Source organism: Chrysemys picta, chromosome 11 (genome assembly GCF_011386835.1).
Source record: "Chrysemys picta bellii isolate R12L10 chromosome 11, ASM1138683v2, whole genome shotgun sequence".
NCBI classification, from domain to species: Eukaryota; Metazoa; Chordata; order Testudines; family Emydidae; genus Chrysemys; species Chrysemys picta.
In genome coordinates this window covers 14,658,218-14,676,477 of record NC_088801.1, presented here as the reverse complement: position 1 = coordinate 14,676,477, position 18,260 = coordinate 14,658,218, and the positions used below count along the sequence as shown (strand labels likewise).

Genomic DNA, 18,260 nt, shown 5'->3' with positions numbered 1-18,260 from the left:
GTTTGCACTCTTATGTGCAACAACAACCCCCGTTCCAATCATCATATAAGTGATTTTGTAAAGTGGATATAGCAAAGTTCTTGCAATAGTCGACTTGATTTGTAAGTATTCTAAATCCATTATATTGTATTTAAGACACGTGAAATAAGAATAAAAAGAAAGTTCATTGACTAACACCATAATGGAATGAGTAATAGTATTCTTTCCCAATGGTATTTCTCTCACATAGATAAAAATATAAATAACAAGCCTCAGGATGTTCTTATTTATTGTTCTTCCTGCTTGTTGTTAATCAAGTTAGTTTACCAGAGGTTGTGTGCCTCACATTGTAGCGTCTCCCCAAGGAAGTCTACAAATTAGTGATAAAAATGGGATTCCTGGATTAGTAATCGCTGTTCATTTTGCCCTAGTCAGCAAACCAACACTGTTAAACAACATTAAGTAAGTGCACAAATCTTCGTATCAGAAAGGGCCCAATTCAGGCCAACAATTTTTAAGCACTCTTTGAAATTAATTGCAAATGAGTAAATCTTTATCTCTCTGTTAGTGATATTTATTAAGCACAGCAATAGTGGGGGAGGAGGGATAGCTCAGTGGTTTGAGCATTAGCCTGCTAAACCTAGGGTTAAGAGTTCAATCCTTGAGGGGGCTATTTAGGGATCTGGGGCAAAAATCTGTCTGAGGATTAGTCCTGCCAGTTGGACTAGATGATCTCCTGAGGTCCCTTCCAAGCCTGATATTTTAATGTGTCAAAATAACAAAACTGAAAGCAAAAGGATTTTACACAGCAACTCAGCTTTGCACTTCCTGTTTTAGTAATGAACTGGATTCATAACAAAGGCCAGTGTTTTGCATTTTAAAAAGAACTGCAGTTGCATTCATTGAATTTTACTTTTTTATATATTAATTGCTCTTTTATTCATTTGTTATACACTTTTAAATTGCAAAAATACAAAATATAAAAAATAGACTTCTAAAAATGCATTTTAATACTCTTCCCCTTTACACATTCTTTCTGCATTTTAAGCATTATTGCACAGATTCTCTTTTTATTTTTTAGTATTTCTTCCCAGCCCCCATTTTTTTCATTTCATAGGCCCCAGTCCTATGCTTTACACATATCCTCAATGTTATTCCGGAGTAATCCCATTGAAGTCAATGAGCTAATGAGTTCACAGAAAAAAAATCTAAAAAAATGCAGTTGAAGGTGACATGTAAAGAATAATATTATGGAGAAAAAAGAATTCAAAGACTGCAACTGAAGTTTCTTTTTCAAGCGTAAAACACTGAATTATTTTAAATCCAGTTGCACCAAAGTCACTGCGGCTAGGTTTAAAATAAATCAATGGGAGTACAGTTAAGCATTTGCACAGCTGTTTGCAGGATCGGAGCTGTAGTATTTTTTTAATTGTTACAGATTATTTCTTATTGCAGTTTTTCCTTCTTTCGCTCTCCCGTTTTTTCAGTCTTTTTAAAGGACTTTTTTGATGTTGCATTTCTTTTTCTTTGAATAATTCCTGCCTCTTCCCCCGTTTTAGCACTATCACACTTCCGTTTTTTCTCCACTGTGCCTTTTTTAGCTTGCATCCCTCCCATTTCTTAGCACTGGTTACTTCTTCGAATTACTGTTTCCTTTTGCACTTTTACCTCCTTCCTCGCTATCTCTTTATCTTAGCCGTTGCTTGATGGGTGCATTTCCCACCTCTCTATAAATTACAGACTAGACTACATTCTTCTTGCACTTTTTCCAGGAATCTCTCTCTTGTTTCTGGCACGTCCCCATCTCCCCTTTTCCCAGCTGCTCGCCTCCTGCTTCGTGACTACAGGAGCGAAGGGGAACCTCCGTTCCGGTCCGTGCTTTGCAAGCGCCCTGACTGGCCCCGCGGAAGCCCCACTGCCCCGAGCTCGTCTGCAGCGGCCGGGCCCCACGGAATCCCTCGTGCCCCGAGTCAGCTGTTCGCCCCAGCCCAGCTGAGCGCCGTGGAGCCTGCGCGAGGCGGAGACTGAGGCAAGGGAGGGAGAAGATGGCGGAGGCAGAGTAAGTAAGGGGGCTGTGGCGACACTTGCCCTGGGGCTGGGCACTTGCAGTGGGAGTGGCGAGGGCGGTAAGCCGGGGGGAGATACGGACTGTGCCTTCTGGGGGATGCAGCTGGGATGGGACAGAGCCGCTGCCGAGTTGCACCCCTGATTAGGCTGGTGGTGTCTCGCTGCTAAAACCTTTCCCCTGGAGGAAGTGACTTCAGATGCCGTGTTCAGTGGGGTGGCGCCGGGTTCCCTCTTTGGGATCCTATGTAGTGAACTCCCCCAGGCGGGAGTCAGCCCTATATTATAAAAAGCAACAGAGGGGCCTGTGGCACCTTTAAGACTAACAGAGGTATTGGAGCATACGCTTTCGTGGGTGAATGCCCACTTCATCAGACGCAAGCCCAATATTATGTGTCAGAAGGGGCCACGTCCACATCTGGCCCTGGGTACGGGTCAGATGCTGCCCTCTGGGCACACAAGCCCCTTGTTGACTGGAGCAGGAATTGTATACGTCTGTCCAAGGGCAGAATTTGGCCCTAAATGATTAATAACAATGTGCTGCTTCATACCGGGCCCAGTCCCAGTCACTAAAAGTTGTTGCCACCCGACAGCTGACTTCTTGGCGTATGCAGGGCCGGATTAACTCTCCTGTGGCCTGCGGCTATTAGATTTTGTGGGGACCCTGTATACAAGTCTTTTTCCTAGTTTAAAACAAAATGACCACAATTATGGCATCGAGGTTATTAACGCTATACTAAACTCGGCTTTTATTTAACACAAAGCCGTTCTGTGGTTACATTTCAGTCTTAAAACATGTAGAATATAGTTAAGTTAATTCAAAATAGCCTACTTCTTACCTTAGAACATCTGTTATATTAGTTTCTTTCTGGGAGGGAGTCTGGTGCAGGAGGGGGCTCCGGGCTGGGGCAGAGTGTTGGGGTGCAGGAGAGGGTGAGGAGTGTGGGCTCTGGGAGGGAGTTTGGGGCAGGTAGAGATTCTGACCTGGGGCAGGGGGTTGGGGTGCAGGGTCTGGGAGGGAGTTTGGTGCAGGAGGGGGCTCCGGGCTGGGGCAGGGGGTTGGGGTGCAGGAGAGGGTGAGGGGTGTGAACTTTGGGAGGGAGTTTGGAGCAGGTGGGGATTCTGACTTGGGGCAGGGGGTTGGGGTGCAGGGTCTGGGAGAGAATTTGGGTGCAGGAGGGGATTCTGATTTGGGGTAAGGGGTGTGAGGTACAAGCTACAGTCGGGAGGCACTCGCCACAGGTGGCTCCCAGCCGTCAGTACAGCAGGGCTCAGGCAGGCTGCATGCCATGGCCCCATGCCGCTCCCGGAAGCGGCCAGCTACTGGCATGTCTCTGCGCGCCCCAAAGGTGAGGGGGACAGCATGTCTCTGTGTGCTGCCCGCGCCACCCCGCAGCTCCTATTGGCCGGAACTGACCAAGGGGAGCTGCAGGGATGGTGCTGGGGGCATGGGCAGCACGCAGAGCCATCTCCCCCCCTCCCCCAGGGCTGCAGGGACATGCCAGCAGCTGGCCCCTTCCGGGAGCAGTGTGAGGCCACGGCATGCAGGCAACCTGCCTGGGCCCTGCTGCACCAGGGCCCCCCTTAGTCCCTGCATTAATCCGGTCCTGGGCCTATGTGATCTTCGGACAACAGGCATCTCTCTGAAAAATCCACCACCCGCAGCAGATGCTCTAGTTGGCAGACTAATGAAGGTCTGAATTCACCTTGCCATCTAGCTATTCTCTTATCTCTGAACGTGTGCCAAAGCCACCGTGGCAGGCTGTAGTGGAAAAATTTGCACTGCTATTGTCTGTCCTGAACCTGTTTTGTTCTATGTTTTTGCTTTCCAGGGCTGTCAGGCTGGTACTTCTCATAAGCACTACATTGACTTTATAAAAAAAAAAAAGCCTTCAAATTAATCCAAAATGATTCAGAGTCTCCTTCCAAATGAATGGGACTTTCAAGGCCAGGAATCAGTAAGGAGCAGGACAGGGAAAGCTGCATAATTATTGGTGCGGTGCCTGACTGGTTAAGGTGCTTGACTGCAATCCCGAAGGTTGTCTCGGGTTCAAGTCTAACTTGATCTCACACTGAAAGGCTACTTCCAGTTCACTCCGCTGCAAACTGGATACCTGATTCATTGGGTTAGGGCAGTCAAAGTCAGTCTGATGTGATGCTGGCCATATCACTCGCTTGTGTACTGTTGGCTAAGAAACTGACATGCCTTAACGACCTCAGCATGAGAAGCTATTGGTTTGGAGGAACTTTGACTTGGCTTTGAGGTGAAGTTCCTGGATTTTAATGTCATGAGAGAAACTTAGGCCTGGTCTACATTAGAAAACTCCCTCGGTGTCAGAATGGTAGCTTTTCATTTCCTGGTTCTCATCACCTGGTGCTAGATTTTTAGTTTAAGAAACTCAGTCTTCTTTTCCACTCCCCCATGTTCTGCATAACATCTATATATTGCATAAGAATAGTTTATCTGTGGGATTCACACAAATGAGCCTTATTGATTAGCTCAACTGGTAAACTTTGGAGCAGTTTCAGGATGCTTTTCCTATTCGAGACATTGCAGTGACTGGAAAAAAATCTCCGGTAATAATTTTATTATTGTACATGACTCCCAAAGCCTTCACGTAGCACAGTTTCCCCTCACTAAAAAGTTTAAGTTGAAGTGGCGTGCCACAGAAGGGATAAACTGGAGCCGAGCCTGTCTTGCAAAGGTGCCCGCTCTGTAGCTTTCCTGCGTTGTTACAGCTTTGAATATCCATTTTCAAGAGGTGATGGCACAGCAATGTTGTAGGGTCAAATTGTAAACTGTGGTGGCGTTATTCAGACCTGGATGGAAGCTTTGGATAAAATATAACTGATTTCGATTAATGTGTGTGTATATATAGGCACACACTCTTTCCACACCCACAGCTGTAACTTCTCTCAGAAATCTTAATCTCCGCAATTAATACAGGAGGCACAGTAATAATACATTGCAAAAACATAGGATCTTGGTGCTTTTTAAAGATTGGTCAGTTGTTGTCCCTTATTTATAGGTGGGGAAACTGAGGAACAGAGGTAAATTGATTCCCCTTAAAATCACACAGCAAATCAATGGCAGAACCAGGAGTAGAACCTAGGAGTCCTGTGTCCTCGTTGCCTGCTCTTAACCAATACACCATGCTGCTAATTCAAGGCAAAGCACTCGCTGCTGTAAACATGTTCATACCCTATAAGTGCCTCTGCACTAGGGAATTCCTTTCCTTGATCTGAGTGGTCAAGGTGACACTGGTAAAAATGTTTAGTCCACAGCAGAGTTTGCCCGGTTAATAGCACCACTGCAGCTGCACTGTTGCTGTAAAACAAGTAATTTCCTGCCATGGGCAAGGCCTGTGATTGGTTGATGAATGTTGCTAGTTGTTTCATAAATCATTGTCTGCTGAATTATTTTAATATTGTGTATGCTGGCATCCTTAAACTCTATCCATGCTACTGCCAATATGTTTTCTCTAGTAACTAATAATAATAATACCAAGCTGTATATAACATTTTTCACCAGTAGGTCTCCAAGCACTTACAAAGGAGATCAGTATCATTATCCCCATTGTACAGACGAGGAAACCGAGGCACAGGTAGGTGAAGGGACTTGCCCAAAATCACCTCACCTGCTAATGGCAGAGCCAAGAATAGAAGCCAGGTCTCCAGAGGCCTAAATAGAAGGCCACATTGCTCCCCAGTGTTGACCCTTCAGTCCCATGCTTTTTATTTTACTTATTTAAGCAATGACCTATTCTTACTTGGAACTTCAGTGATTGCGCTAGAGGTCCATGGCTTATCCCGCTAATCAGATTTGATAATGTTTTGCTGCTGCTCTTGCTGTCTTCTCATTTTGTATGATGCTCATTACCTTGCCCTGCTCTCCTCTTTCCCCCTCTTTAGGGGCAAGAGACATGACATTGCAGTGGCAGCAGTGAGATAAGGAGATTTATCCTCTGCGCCATCATGCCAGAGCTGCATCAGATCTGGTAGTGTAAATTTCGCACTGGTGTAAATGACTACACAAGATGCAGGAGGACAGAAAAGTAGGCCCTCTGTAGCAACAATAACGGCAGCATTTCAAGTTCACAAACCTGGGTCGCACACTTAACTACTCACAGGTGTAGTCCTATTGGAGTCATTACGACTGTCCACATGAGTAAATTGATGCCCAAAATCCACAAGAATGAAGTTCTATATGGATAGGGCAACACTTTTTTTATGTGGCCTCTTCGGTAACCCTCTCAAAAAGTATGGATTTCTGCCTAGCCGTGGATCATAAGACAGTATTGAAGACAGTATGGTGTGCTCTAGGAATGGAATGGGGAAACAAGGAGTCTTCTACTTCTGTCTCTATCCATGTGGCCATGAGTCAGTTATCGAAAGCTGCCACTAGTTGGCCGTTTCAAATTTAAAAACAATGTTTGTTTTCTTTAAAGTTCCAGGTGGCTAAGCTGTCCCTGTCCTACACGAATGTAATGTTGAATCCACGTAAAACAATAGTTTTGATTGATGGTTTTAAAAAAGATGCTTGGGAAGGAAATTCTGCCATTCATATCTAGTGTGTACAGAGCTGGACATGTATGTATGGAGTGCTCTGATGCTGATGGGAAGATGGAGTTTCTTTACCTCTTTGCACTGTTTGTTTTGTAGCTGAGAATCATTTTTCTTAACCCACTATTACAATTTTAATGAAATCTGTGTTGCCTTCATGAGAATTTCTGTGTAATGGGACTGTGTGCCCTTCTAGCTTTCAAAGACTCACCTTCTCAATTATTACAAAGGTTGTTGGCTCCACCCTGCAAATTTTTTCTCAAATTTCATTTCCCCACTCTACACTGTGAGCTTTTTACTGGCTTCTTTTGAAGATCAAAGAAGTGTGTAACTCCACAGCTGCCTTGAAACTAGATGCCTCATTCTCTTGTGAGCCACCTACACCCTGGTACCACTTCACTGTCTTCTTTCACATCAGAGTCATCACAAACTCAGTTTTCTCTGAAGCAAGCACCTCCTCCTGAGTAGTTTTAATTTCCTGTTCTTGCGCCATATGGTCCCACATCATCAGCCATGCCGTCCCACTCCTTCTCGGGTTTGGTTTTTCTCCCCCTCCAAAGTATGTAAAGCTGTTGCTAAAACTTTATTTTTAGCAGCATATTCATCAGCTTAACGCATGATTGTAGACAGAACTGCAATAGCATTGTTGCACAAAGCGCTAGTTCTGTTGAGGTTTGCCTTCTTCAGAAGGTAAATTCTATCTTCTGCCAATTCAGAAAAGCTTGACTTATTTTTAAATATATTTTTTAACAGATTAAAATACATTTTTGTAAAAATGTCTTTTTTTTTCAGCTGTGTCTATTGTTTTCACAGGGTTTGGGGTACATCCTAAATTGGGAGTGTTAAAATACCGACTACAAGTGGATCCTCCCCAGTCACACTGGTGGATATTGCCTCGTGCGTCATGGCAGAAAGCGATGCAGCACCAACCATATCAAAAAAGTGTGGTCCATACATTTCATCTATAACCAGTCATGGCATAAACTTGGTGATTCGTGGATTAGTGCTGTTTTTTATTGGCGTGTTTCTTGCATTAGTATTAAACTTGCTACAGATTCAGAGAAATGTCACGCTCTTTCCACCAGATGTGATCACAAGCATCTTCTCTTCAGCTTGGTGGGTACCACCTTGCTGTGGCACAGCCTCAGGTAATGTCAGAAGGTGCCAACTGTCTGTATGTTTCGTGTGTGTGTGTGTGTGCGCGGCGGTGGGGGTGGTAGTGAGGAAATTAAAAATCCTTCATTAATAGAAAAATATGGAAGATTTAAAATTTTGGATCTAGTCCTGCTCCCTTTCCCATCTGTCTGTTTCCTCTCCAAAAGATCTTTGTACATTTTTACAGAAGTTGTAGGGTGAATCATAGAATCGTAGAAGTATAGGACTGGAAAGGACCTTGATAGGTCATCTAGTCCAGTCCCCTGCACTGAGGCAGGACTAAATATTAGCCCTGCTGTGCTGAATTCTTGAGTCAGAAGATTATGCTCAGTTTTCAGGATTAGGAATACTGAGTTTGGCAATCCACTGAAATCCAAAGGATTGTAACCTTGAGGCTAGATTACTGCCATGCCCTTTGTGGGCAACTCTGGAAAGGAACCTGGAGATCCCAGATTTTGCAGCATGGAGTAGTTTGCCTTGTCTGGTGTAAGCCGTAATGAGAGTATGCCATTTTTGCCCCAGCTTCCTGTTCGCTTCTGATAGCGGGTCAAGGTGCAGGATTAGATCTGTAAAGCTCCACGTGGTCTGGAATGCAGCTGTCCCCCTATATCTTAAGGAGATATAGGCACAAGGTGCTGCTTTGCTCTTGTCAATGGTACATTGTTAACAATGGATGTCCTCTGAAATCTGCTCCCTTTAAAAGTCTGACAGAGTTTGGGCTTCAGAACACAGTGTAAGACCTTTCCCATGGGTCAATATAACACTTTACCAGTGGATTATTCTGAGCAGCTGGATGGGGGAATTCGATTATAAGTAGACCTTTATTTTAAAGACAGTATCTTCCTTGAGCTTGATTTTAATGAGTGAGGAGTCCATTTGCCTCTTTGGGTGGTACTACAAATCAGTAAACTTACCTTTGGTCTATTGGGTACTTCTGGCATCAAGGTTTTGCTAAAGGTAATTTTTAAGTCGAATATTTTATCTAATTACTTTTCTTTTGGTATGGTGTTGAACCATTTCACCACAGATTTCATAGAAGAGCCTGATCTGAAAGGAAACTGTCCAAATAGCTGTCTCAATATGTCAGTTTTGTTCTCTCTGTCTTTGGAATATTTTGGTCACAGTTATATACTTGTTGTATCTGTAAGTTGCCTGTCTAACCTAGCTCTTATTCTCTAATCTTGCTGCTATGGTACCCTGTATTTGCTGCATATTTTTTTATGCTTAAATTGGTTGTCTTGACATAGAGCTCATGAGGGGTTTGATTTACTGATAGAGCAGTTTGATTTGGCCATCTCGAAGGATTTTTTCTTTCCTATTTGTAGCGGGGCTTAGCTATCCAACAACATATCTATTATGTCTTTTTACAGTAAGTGATCTCAGGTTTGTTTTGTAAAAGAGAATACATGGATGTAGCTCTGTAAAATTATCTGTTAGTAAGATGGGCTTTTTGTGTCCATGGGACAAGGGGAGAGGGGAAACAGGCCCTGAAAAGATTTAAAGGGTCAGTGGTATGCCTACTGTTCTCATTTAGCTACACACCATGCTCCCACACTATTTTCAGTGCACAGTCTACTACAGTTGTTTCTACCTAAAGGATTTGTTCTGGGGGTTGAAATGAGTGTGTCCCACTTGCAATAGTGTCACTCTCTTAGCAAGCAATGGAGACCATTACATACCTACAAACTCTTTACCAGGAAACTCTAAGGTTCAGGCTTTGTCACAGTCTTGAGGTGACAAGCTGAGCTTCTATGCTGAAATTGACTTACAAGGTTGCATGTTCTTAGTCGATTTCTTCCAGCTTTAAATGCTACAGCGTCTCTTTGTAGGAATGTTTCACAATTCTTCCTCTCCTGCTCTTGTCTGTCTAGCATACAAGTGCTACCTGAGGGAATAATGTTTGCAACCTACTCAAGGCAATCTGCTGGATAACTCGTGTTGTTCTGCTATCCCTACCTACGCAATCTCATTGACATTAATATGTCTCTGGGGTATGACTTCCCCCTCTCCATCACCCCCAGTAAACAGATCTGCAAAACCACAATATTTGTAATTCTTTGAACGACCCCTTAGGCATTAGGCCTAGTTTACTCATCCTAAAGACACCAATGAAGAGAGATTTTTCATAGCCCTCCATCAGTGCTATTTACGGAGACTTTTTTCATCTACCACTGTTAGCGATCAGTTGGGCCCCACGTCCTCAGCTAGAATGCTGGTTACATGGCAATTTCTGATGCTGCTTCACTGGTGATTTTTCATTTATTTCTTAAACCCTGTAGATCAGGTTCCTCTCTGGCACATGGAAAACCTCTCCTGTGAGATGCATCCGACCTATCACCATAATAGGTGTTAGAATTCAAAGCTGCCTTCTGAGCCCTTGCTTCTTACATACTAAAACAGCGTAACATTAAACTTTCACGTGTGCCTCCCAGCTGGTGTGGGAATTGTCTTTATAGGTGGAACTACGGTATAGTGAGTGTTTAAGGAAAAGTATTGACGATGTTTAGAAAATCCCACATTTAGTTTATTTTCACCCCTTCCTGGTATTATGCACCAGCGCAAAGCTGTTATATATGGAGATACACCTATCTCATAGAGCTGGAAGGGACCCCGAAAGGTCATCGAGTCCAGCCCCCTGCCTTCACTAGCAGGACCAAGTACTGATTTTGCCCCAGATTCCTAAGTGGCCCCCTCAAGGATTGAACTCACAACCCTGGGTTTAGCAGGCCAATGCTCAAACCACTGAGCTATCCCTCCTTGTGACTGAAGATGCTGTAAGGGAATTTTAAATGACAAACATATAGCTGTTTTCATTGAATTTTAAGGCAGCCGTTTAATAATAACTTATGTTTTGGGCCTAAACTATCTGAAATGCCTTTCTTTTTATTTTTAAATCTTGACAGTGTTTGAAAAATATTTGTTTTTTATGGTTGCAGAACCACCTTGGTCTAGATTGTCTCTAGTGCAGCTAAATATTGCAGATGCTTTAATTGTTAATTTTTCTTTCATATTTCCACAGCTGTGATTGGGTTGTTGTATCCCTGCATGGACAGACATCTGGGAGAGCCACATAAATTTAAGCGAGAATGGTCCAGTGTAATGCGATGTGTAGCAGTCTTTGTGGGTATCAATCATGCTAGTGCTGTATCCTTCTATGTGGTAATGAAGTTTGCAGTAACAAATTAGTTTCTGGTGAACCAAAGGTTAAATAGCTGCTCACAATGTAACTGTTTCTAAAATATGATGTATAATGTTTTAAAAGGACATACAGAGTGTAGCTTAGAGTTAAAACTGTTATAGAATGTCAGTAGCTGCACTAGTTAATGAAGGTTATGCATATAAGTTTCTAGAAATACCACTTAAACTGAAATCTCCCTGTTTTTTTAAATATATATTTGTGTCTTTTTTTAGAGTTTATTCAAGTACATATGGGAAAGGAGTTTATGCTCTGAGAAATTTTTAAGGTTGCTCTTCTTGCACTTATTGTAAACTCAATACAGTTACAGTTTTAAAGACCAAACTTCACATGTGCAGCAGCATCAATGAAGAGTGTGCACTTTGCTAAGCACGGGAAAAAATTGGTAGGAAAAAAATACTTGGCATTGGTTATTCATGGATCTCAAAGCATTTTACAAAAGCGAATAAGCATTATTATCCCTATTTTACAGACGAGGAACTGAGATGCAGATATTCTAAGGCAAGTCACTTAGCCTATGCGGAAAGGAGAGAAGTTACAAGTGAATCAATGTGGCATGATGTGAAATGCATCAATTCTCAAAAATCCATGTACACCTTTACACTAGACTAATACTAGCCCCAGATGAAGGAGTCATGATTCCCAGAAGCCCATTGGACAAAAACATGTCCTCAGAATGGACTGTGATGTCTCACTGGCAACCCATGAGCAGTTGTGCTTTGTGTCATCGTGTATAGGATCTCCCTCTCCAAGTTAAGGCAATTGACTAGTCTACCAAACCCAGACTCAAAGATAAGTAATTAAAAGGAAAATTAAGAATCTCTAGAAGGCTCATTCTTTCATCTTTAGCATCAGGTCCCAGACTATGGTCTGCAGAGAATTGCTGGTGATGTGATGCAAACTCCCTGGCCATGTGGTGTTGGCTCTCTTTTTTGTTTCCAGCTGAAAGAGATCCAGAAGAGAGAGAATGGATGAAATGAGATGCCAAAGGAAGGCATGGAAAATGGGCTGCGTTCCCATTCAAGTGGCCTTACCTTATGGATGGATATTGTTCTTTTCCCACAATACCCCATCCTATCTAGTGTGGCCAGAAAAGTTGGAGCTATCAAAGCTAGGGTCTGCTAATATCCTCTTGCGGGCCTCAGTTCTCCCATATTTGAAGACGTGTCCATCTGGTCACGTGGATGCCACCAACTTCTGACCATCCCCTGACTGTGGGCACATTCAGATACAGGACCCTAAGAAATTCTGACATGTTTCTTGAAAATTGGGTGGTGAACTCCTCATGAGTCAGATTACTTTCAGCAAACACCTCTGCAGTTTGCTATCAGCCATTCCACATTTTTAAGGAAACAATGCCTCTTCCATAGCTATTATTAGTGTAGCAACTCTACTTTCTTCTAAGTGGCTTCCTGAAAAGCCTGAGCTTCAGTTCATCTCACTTTAAAATAACAGCATTTGATCTGACTTTGGTCATTGTGTCCTTGTGTCTGCCATTCTCTCTGTTACCATCAAGTTAACCCCATTTCTTGTTAGACTACTCCACTAGATCTTTCTCCAGGCCAGTGGATTCCTGTGGTTGAGACCAGGACAACCTTTTTACCTATACATTTGTCACCCCCTAAATCTAAGTTTAGGCTTATGAGTGTTAACAATCTCTCTTTAACGGTACTTTCTTACAGAGATGTTGAGAAAATGAATTAGCTGATATTTGCGAAGTGTTTTGAAGAGGGCAAAGTGCTACAAAAGTGTCTAGGATTATTAATTTATCATATTTGCATAGCTGTAGCTTTTTTAAAAGCAAACAAGATTCTGAATAAATGTTTTACTGGATAAAAATACTATTCTAATTAAAAACATGTAATAGTTATTGAAATTAAATATATTTTGTTTTTCCAAATGACCTTATTTCAGTAGGCAACAACATAAGATATATGGCATTTTGGCAATTTAATGCTAGATTTAAAGCTTTAACCTTAGGATATTAAAGGAGCAACAGGTGAGGCTGGACTGTTGTTGGTACTTCTTCATCTGAACAGTAATATTTTTACAGTAAATCTGTCAAAAAATCTGGTATTCTACTTAATTTCCGTCTAGTCTCCTTGTATTTAAAACACTTGTACAGTTTGTAGCGAAGTCCTGAGACAACATTGTGGGTTTAAAAAAATACTGTAAACATAAAATAACATTTTAAGTAAATATTTTTCTTAACACAGATAAAATAATACTTTACAATTATTATGATAATATTCTTATACCATTTAGTTGTATTAAATGAAGAGAGCCGTGTTTATGCAAGAGCTAGGTGTTGTTATTATGTAGGACTGTGTTATTTTTCAGATCAAAAGTTAGTTAATGAAGTAAATATTATTGCACTTCACCTGAAGTTGGCACTTTAAAACTGATCCTTAACAAATGACCACAGAAAGTGGATTTTGCCAACAACATACAGTTGTCTCTTACACTAGCAGCGCTTTCAATTGGACTATGGTGGACCTTTGATAGATCACGAAGTGGCTTTGGTCTTGGAATCGGAATTGCTTTTCTGGCCACCTTGGTATCACAGCTTCTGGTCTACAATGGGGTTTACCAGTGAGTCTTTATTTTTCTTCTGGTTAAGTGGTGTTCATGTTCGATTAGTAAACAAGAACATTGAAGGTAGATCTGACTTAACTTGAGCCCCGAACTTGCTAAGTCTTAAACGTGTGTAACTTTAATTCGACTATTCTTGTGAGTGCTTATGTGTGTGTAAGACCGAGATTTTGGTTTGGAGTTCTAAAACTGCTACATTACCAACAGCAAAACAACCTGGATCAAACAGAGAAAGGATATTAGAATGAATGAATGGATGGGTAGTAAATTTGATATTTGCAGTAAGAAATCAAACTTCCTACTACAAGTGTGTGTATCTTTAGGCTAATATATTCCCATATCCAGATTTCTCAGTATGTCTCTGTGCCTAACTTTAAAAGTATATGTTTTTTTGAAGAAAGGATTGTGCATAGGGTTAAGTTCAATGTTGGCAGTAAACAGATAATAATGCAAACTTGTATTCCTTTCTAGATATACATCTCCAGATTTCCTTTATGTTCGTTCCTGGTTACCATGTATATTTTTTGCTGGTGGCATTACTGTGGGGAACATTGGTAGGCAGCTGGCAATGGTAAGTTAGAGTTTATTTTATTTTTTGGGGGGTACTGAGCTTGTATTGTCTGGTTTCAAAAAATTATTTCCCAATAAACATCAACCAGTTATTCAGATTGCAAATGTGGACTAAGATGGGAGTCCAGAGACAGTGCTTTTCAGTTTGGTCAGCATGTCCCTCCCACCAGCAGAAGTTCTGTCCACTGCTGAGTGCCCCACATATCCTAAAGGGTTCCCCATTTCATTGTGTTCATTCCATTCTGTACACGCACAAGCCTTTGCAGGATTAAGGCCTAAATAAGAACACCATGTTTCGGGGGAGGAAAGCTGCATAAGCTCTAAGTTAATAGCTAATGTACTTAGGCTCTCTTTTGCTATGCAAGGAGGCACAGAATGCTAGCACTCTGTGCATAGATTGTGTACAAAATGTTTACTACAGAACTGTAGTTGGTGAGGGTACCCTGAAAAGCATGGGAGTTTGGGGGTCTGAACTGATCTGGGGGAAAGTGTGGGTAGAGCTGTTGTGTCAGTTGCTATGTAGATCCCTCCCTTTCACAGCTGTCTAACTCAGAACTTAATTGTATAAATCCTTGTTCTCAAATAATTTTCACTCTCTTTGGTTGTTTTGCAGTATGAATGCAAAGTCATTGCAGAAAAATCTCACCAGGACTGAGGAAAAGCAAAATACATCTTTTATACAGGAAAATATATGACAAACAACTGTCGGAAGAACACGCTATAAGGAACATTTTGACTCTAAAATTGCCAAAATGCAGTCCCCCCTCCCCTCCCCTTGAATGGTACATGTTATTGCAATCTGTGATTGCTGCTTCTGTAAGTCAGTTAGAAACCTTGGTGTCTGATTCCTGTGAAGTAACACTCGTATGCAATACATTTGACAATATTTGTTCATAGACAAGATTGGTTTTTTGCCAATCTAAACTAGGTTTACCATCTTTTTCCACAATGTTTCGGTGCCAAACAGACCTTTGAGTTACTGTACTGTAGCCGAAAATTCTGCTTCAGTTTTTCTAGGCAATTTGGGGAATTGAAGTTTTTGATAGTTTAGCAAAAGCCAGAGAATTCAGAATTAAGGCTGAAGATATTGCAACTCCTGCTGGTAGCTAGTCATAAACATGTCTTTTCCCCTGAACAGAATCACAGCCTTGCTACTGATTAATAAAGACACTCATCACCTAGGGCCAGATTCTGACACTACTAGTCATGCTGAGTAATACCTTACTCTACAAGCAGTCTGGCTGAAGTCTGTGGGACTAGTGGGTGGGGGAAAGTTCTATTTTAGGTACATGTATGGCCCCACTTGTGTAATAGCTAAGTGTCTCAAACTCTATAATGTATTTATCCTCACTACCCCCACTGTGAGATAGGGAAGTACTGTAATCCTCATGTTATAGAGGGGGAACTGAGGCACAGAGCGGCTAAATTTCTTGCCCAAGGTTCACACAGGAAATCTGTGGCAGAGCAGGGACTTGATCCCAGGTCTTCCAAGATGGAGGTTATTGCACTAACCACTTCTCTTTCTGTCTGTGTGTGTGTGTGTTGGAATCTGGCCTATATTTTGGGGCTTACCCCCAGTTTCCCTTTTTGTCTTTGCAATTCCCCCTTCAGATTATAGGGCAAACTCACCTTTGCTTCAAATAGACACCCACCTGATTGATTTAAGTTGACTTCTGCCTGATTATGCCAGCAGTGAATTAGGCCTGGAACGTCCCTACCTCTTGTCTCTTGACTTCCATCACTGTCTTGATGTTGTTTAAGCAAGCTCTTTTATTGCATTTTAATTATTATTATTTTTAATCTTCCATGAAAGATTTTTTAAAACACGTTACAGTCACATAAGGAGACTGAAGTTGGTCCAAAGAACAAATATATGTTTAGATAAGTTTTATAATGTCTATGTATGTATTGTACATGAAGCCTGATATAGGCAATCTTTTTTTCAGTCTTGTGTGCTTATATCTGAAGTCTAGAACACATGTAGTGAAATGCCTCCAATAGCATGTAACAACAATAAGAGTTACCAGAAGGAAAATCTTTTGCGTGGACGCAGCTTTTAAAATTTTTAAATAAGCAAATGATATTTGGAGATCTCAGTTCAGTAGCTCCACAGTTTTTCATTGGCTTATTACAGCTCCATGACATTTCAGTGCCTCATGCACATTTTCACATATTGGCCACAATTCAGGAAAGCACTTAAGCAGGCTCTTTCCTTTAAGCTAACCTTAAGCATATGCTTAAGTGCACTCCTGTTTAGGGATGTTTCTCCTCCATCAGGGTCATAATAAATAATGCAACCTTGGATGTTACATAAATGAAGGTTGTAATTCCATTTTCAGGTTCTGGCATTTCACAAGGAACCTGCTGATATATTTTAAATTTATTTTTTTTCCCATAACATTTCGCCTGATCTGCATTCCTTACTCAGGCAAGTGATTTCAGTTGGACTGCCTGATCAGATCCTCAGCATGGTTGTCTTCATAAAAAGTCAATGATTGGCATAAAAGCTGAGATATTGATCATAATTTTTACAATAGCTGTAGGGAAATAATGTGATACCTCATTCCACGGCTTTAATGTTGACCACTGTGTGTGTTTAAAACTGGAGATAAGTCATTTCTTCTTTGCTTAGTAATAAGTTCTTCTATCTATTGGTTTACATACCTATAGAAAACAGGACGTGTATTCAAATGTACAGTAAAAATCCTTGTGAAAAGTGGTTACTGTTCATTTGTGGCACCCACCTTGCAACATTTTAAAATCACATTCATTTAAAAATGATTGGAATATACTGTCAGCTAACTTCTTTCCAAATTTCAGTTTTGCAACTTTAAGCTGATTGTGCAAAATGCACTTGGGCGGTCTCCTGTATTACAGAGATGTTATTTTTTTAATTCTTATTTGACTAAAATAAATTTGCTGCCGGACTAAAACCTTGTATGCCAAATTTTCAAACTGCATTATAATTTTATGGCTGGAATACTCAGAACCTGAAAAAAGAGGTACATAATGGGAATGCTGACACAGCCTTAACTATAGTGGTGTGAACATGCTGCTATTGTATAGTGTGTAATTATAATATTAGACTGTCTTCAAAATGTTCAGTATAGAATGAATAAGGTATATTTTAGATACAACTTTATAAGCACTATAAACTCTTCACTAACTATGAGTTGTAAGGTCTATGCTGTTTATTTCTGCTGTTAAAAGCAAAATATGTATTAAATATAATTACAATATTTTGTGACAGGTTTATTTTTTTTTAAGTAGTAATCATTCATAATTATACTGAACATCTCCACAAGTGTTTCACATGCTAATTTTAGCTGTAGAGCTGGCACGATGGTTTCACAATCCCCCTGTTTAAAACTACTAGATTAAAAACAGGATTACTAAATAAGGAGTGAGACTTAAATCAACAGTGATTCTGACAAAACTTTGGTACTGAACTGCCTTTAAAATTCTGACATTTTAAATCTGAAAGCTGGAAGGGGGAATACCAGGGCTGGATGGGAGAATATATACAAATGACCAATTTTATCTCAAACTGCGTAAGACAGAAAATAAAGATTTTGGAATAAATGGTAATTTAAACATGGAAAAGAGGTTAATTGTGGGGTGTCCCAAGAATCCATAACAGGACCTGTGTTGTATAACTTATTTATCAGTGGTCTGAACTGGGTGGGGTTAACAGTGAGGTGGCAACGTTAGGTAATGCAGCGTTAGTTAGGTTAATCAAGTCTAAAATTTTGAGTTGCTTCAAAGCTACCCCCTTAGCAATTCTATAGTACATATATAACTTTCATTTCATAAACAGATGTGGAGGGGCCTGGACTTGATGACTTCTTGAGGTCCTTGTTAGCCCTATATTTCTATAATTATCTAATGCACATTGGAAGGTTCAGTATGAATTATTCATATACATTGATGGATCTTACATTAGCGGAAAGAGAGAGAGGTGTCATTGTGGGCAGTCCAGATAAAAATTTCTGGTCTATATGGTGTACTAGTCCAAAAAAACCCAACAACCCTGGGAAAAAACAAACAAACAATCAGTCATAGGTGTATTAAGACAGATAAATATTCAGGCTGAGGCATAATAGTGTCTGTGTTCTGTTTTGGACACGACATCTCAAAAGTA

At 41.0% G+C, this 18,260-nt stretch overlaps 1 protein-coding gene across 4 annotated transcripts; it reads left to right on the top strand.

Moving 5' to 3' along the window:
* The first annotated feature begins 1,804 nt into the window (after window positions 1-1,804).
* INSIG2 (insulin induced gene 2) lies at window positions 1,805-17,358 on the top strand. Of its 4 annotated transcripts, XM_042855367.2 has the most exons (7): window positions 1,971-2,038; window positions 5,576-5,648; window positions 7,420-7,754; window positions 10,781-10,905; window positions 13,383-13,549; window positions 14,021-14,120; window positions 14,733-17,358. In XM_042855367.2, the coding sequence occupies exons 3-7, from the start codon at window positions 7,511-7,513 to the stop codon at window positions 14,772-14,774; spliced, it is 678 nt and encodes a 225-aa protein (XP_042711301.1). In that variant the 5' UTR covers window positions 1,971-2,038; window positions 5,576-5,648; window positions 7,420-7,510; the 3' UTR covers window positions 14,775-17,358. The 4 variants fall into 4 exon arrangements, with proteins under 4 accessions (XP_005286879.1, XP_042711307.1, XP_042711301.1 ...); XM_005286822.5 differs by lacking the exon at window positions 5,576-5,648 and having other exon boundaries at window positions 1,805-2,038; XM_065561591.1 differs by lacking the exon at window positions 5,576-5,648 and having other exon boundaries at window positions 1,986-2,038; window positions 7,399-7,754.
* The last annotated feature ends 902 nt before the right edge of the window (window positions 17,359-18,260 follow it).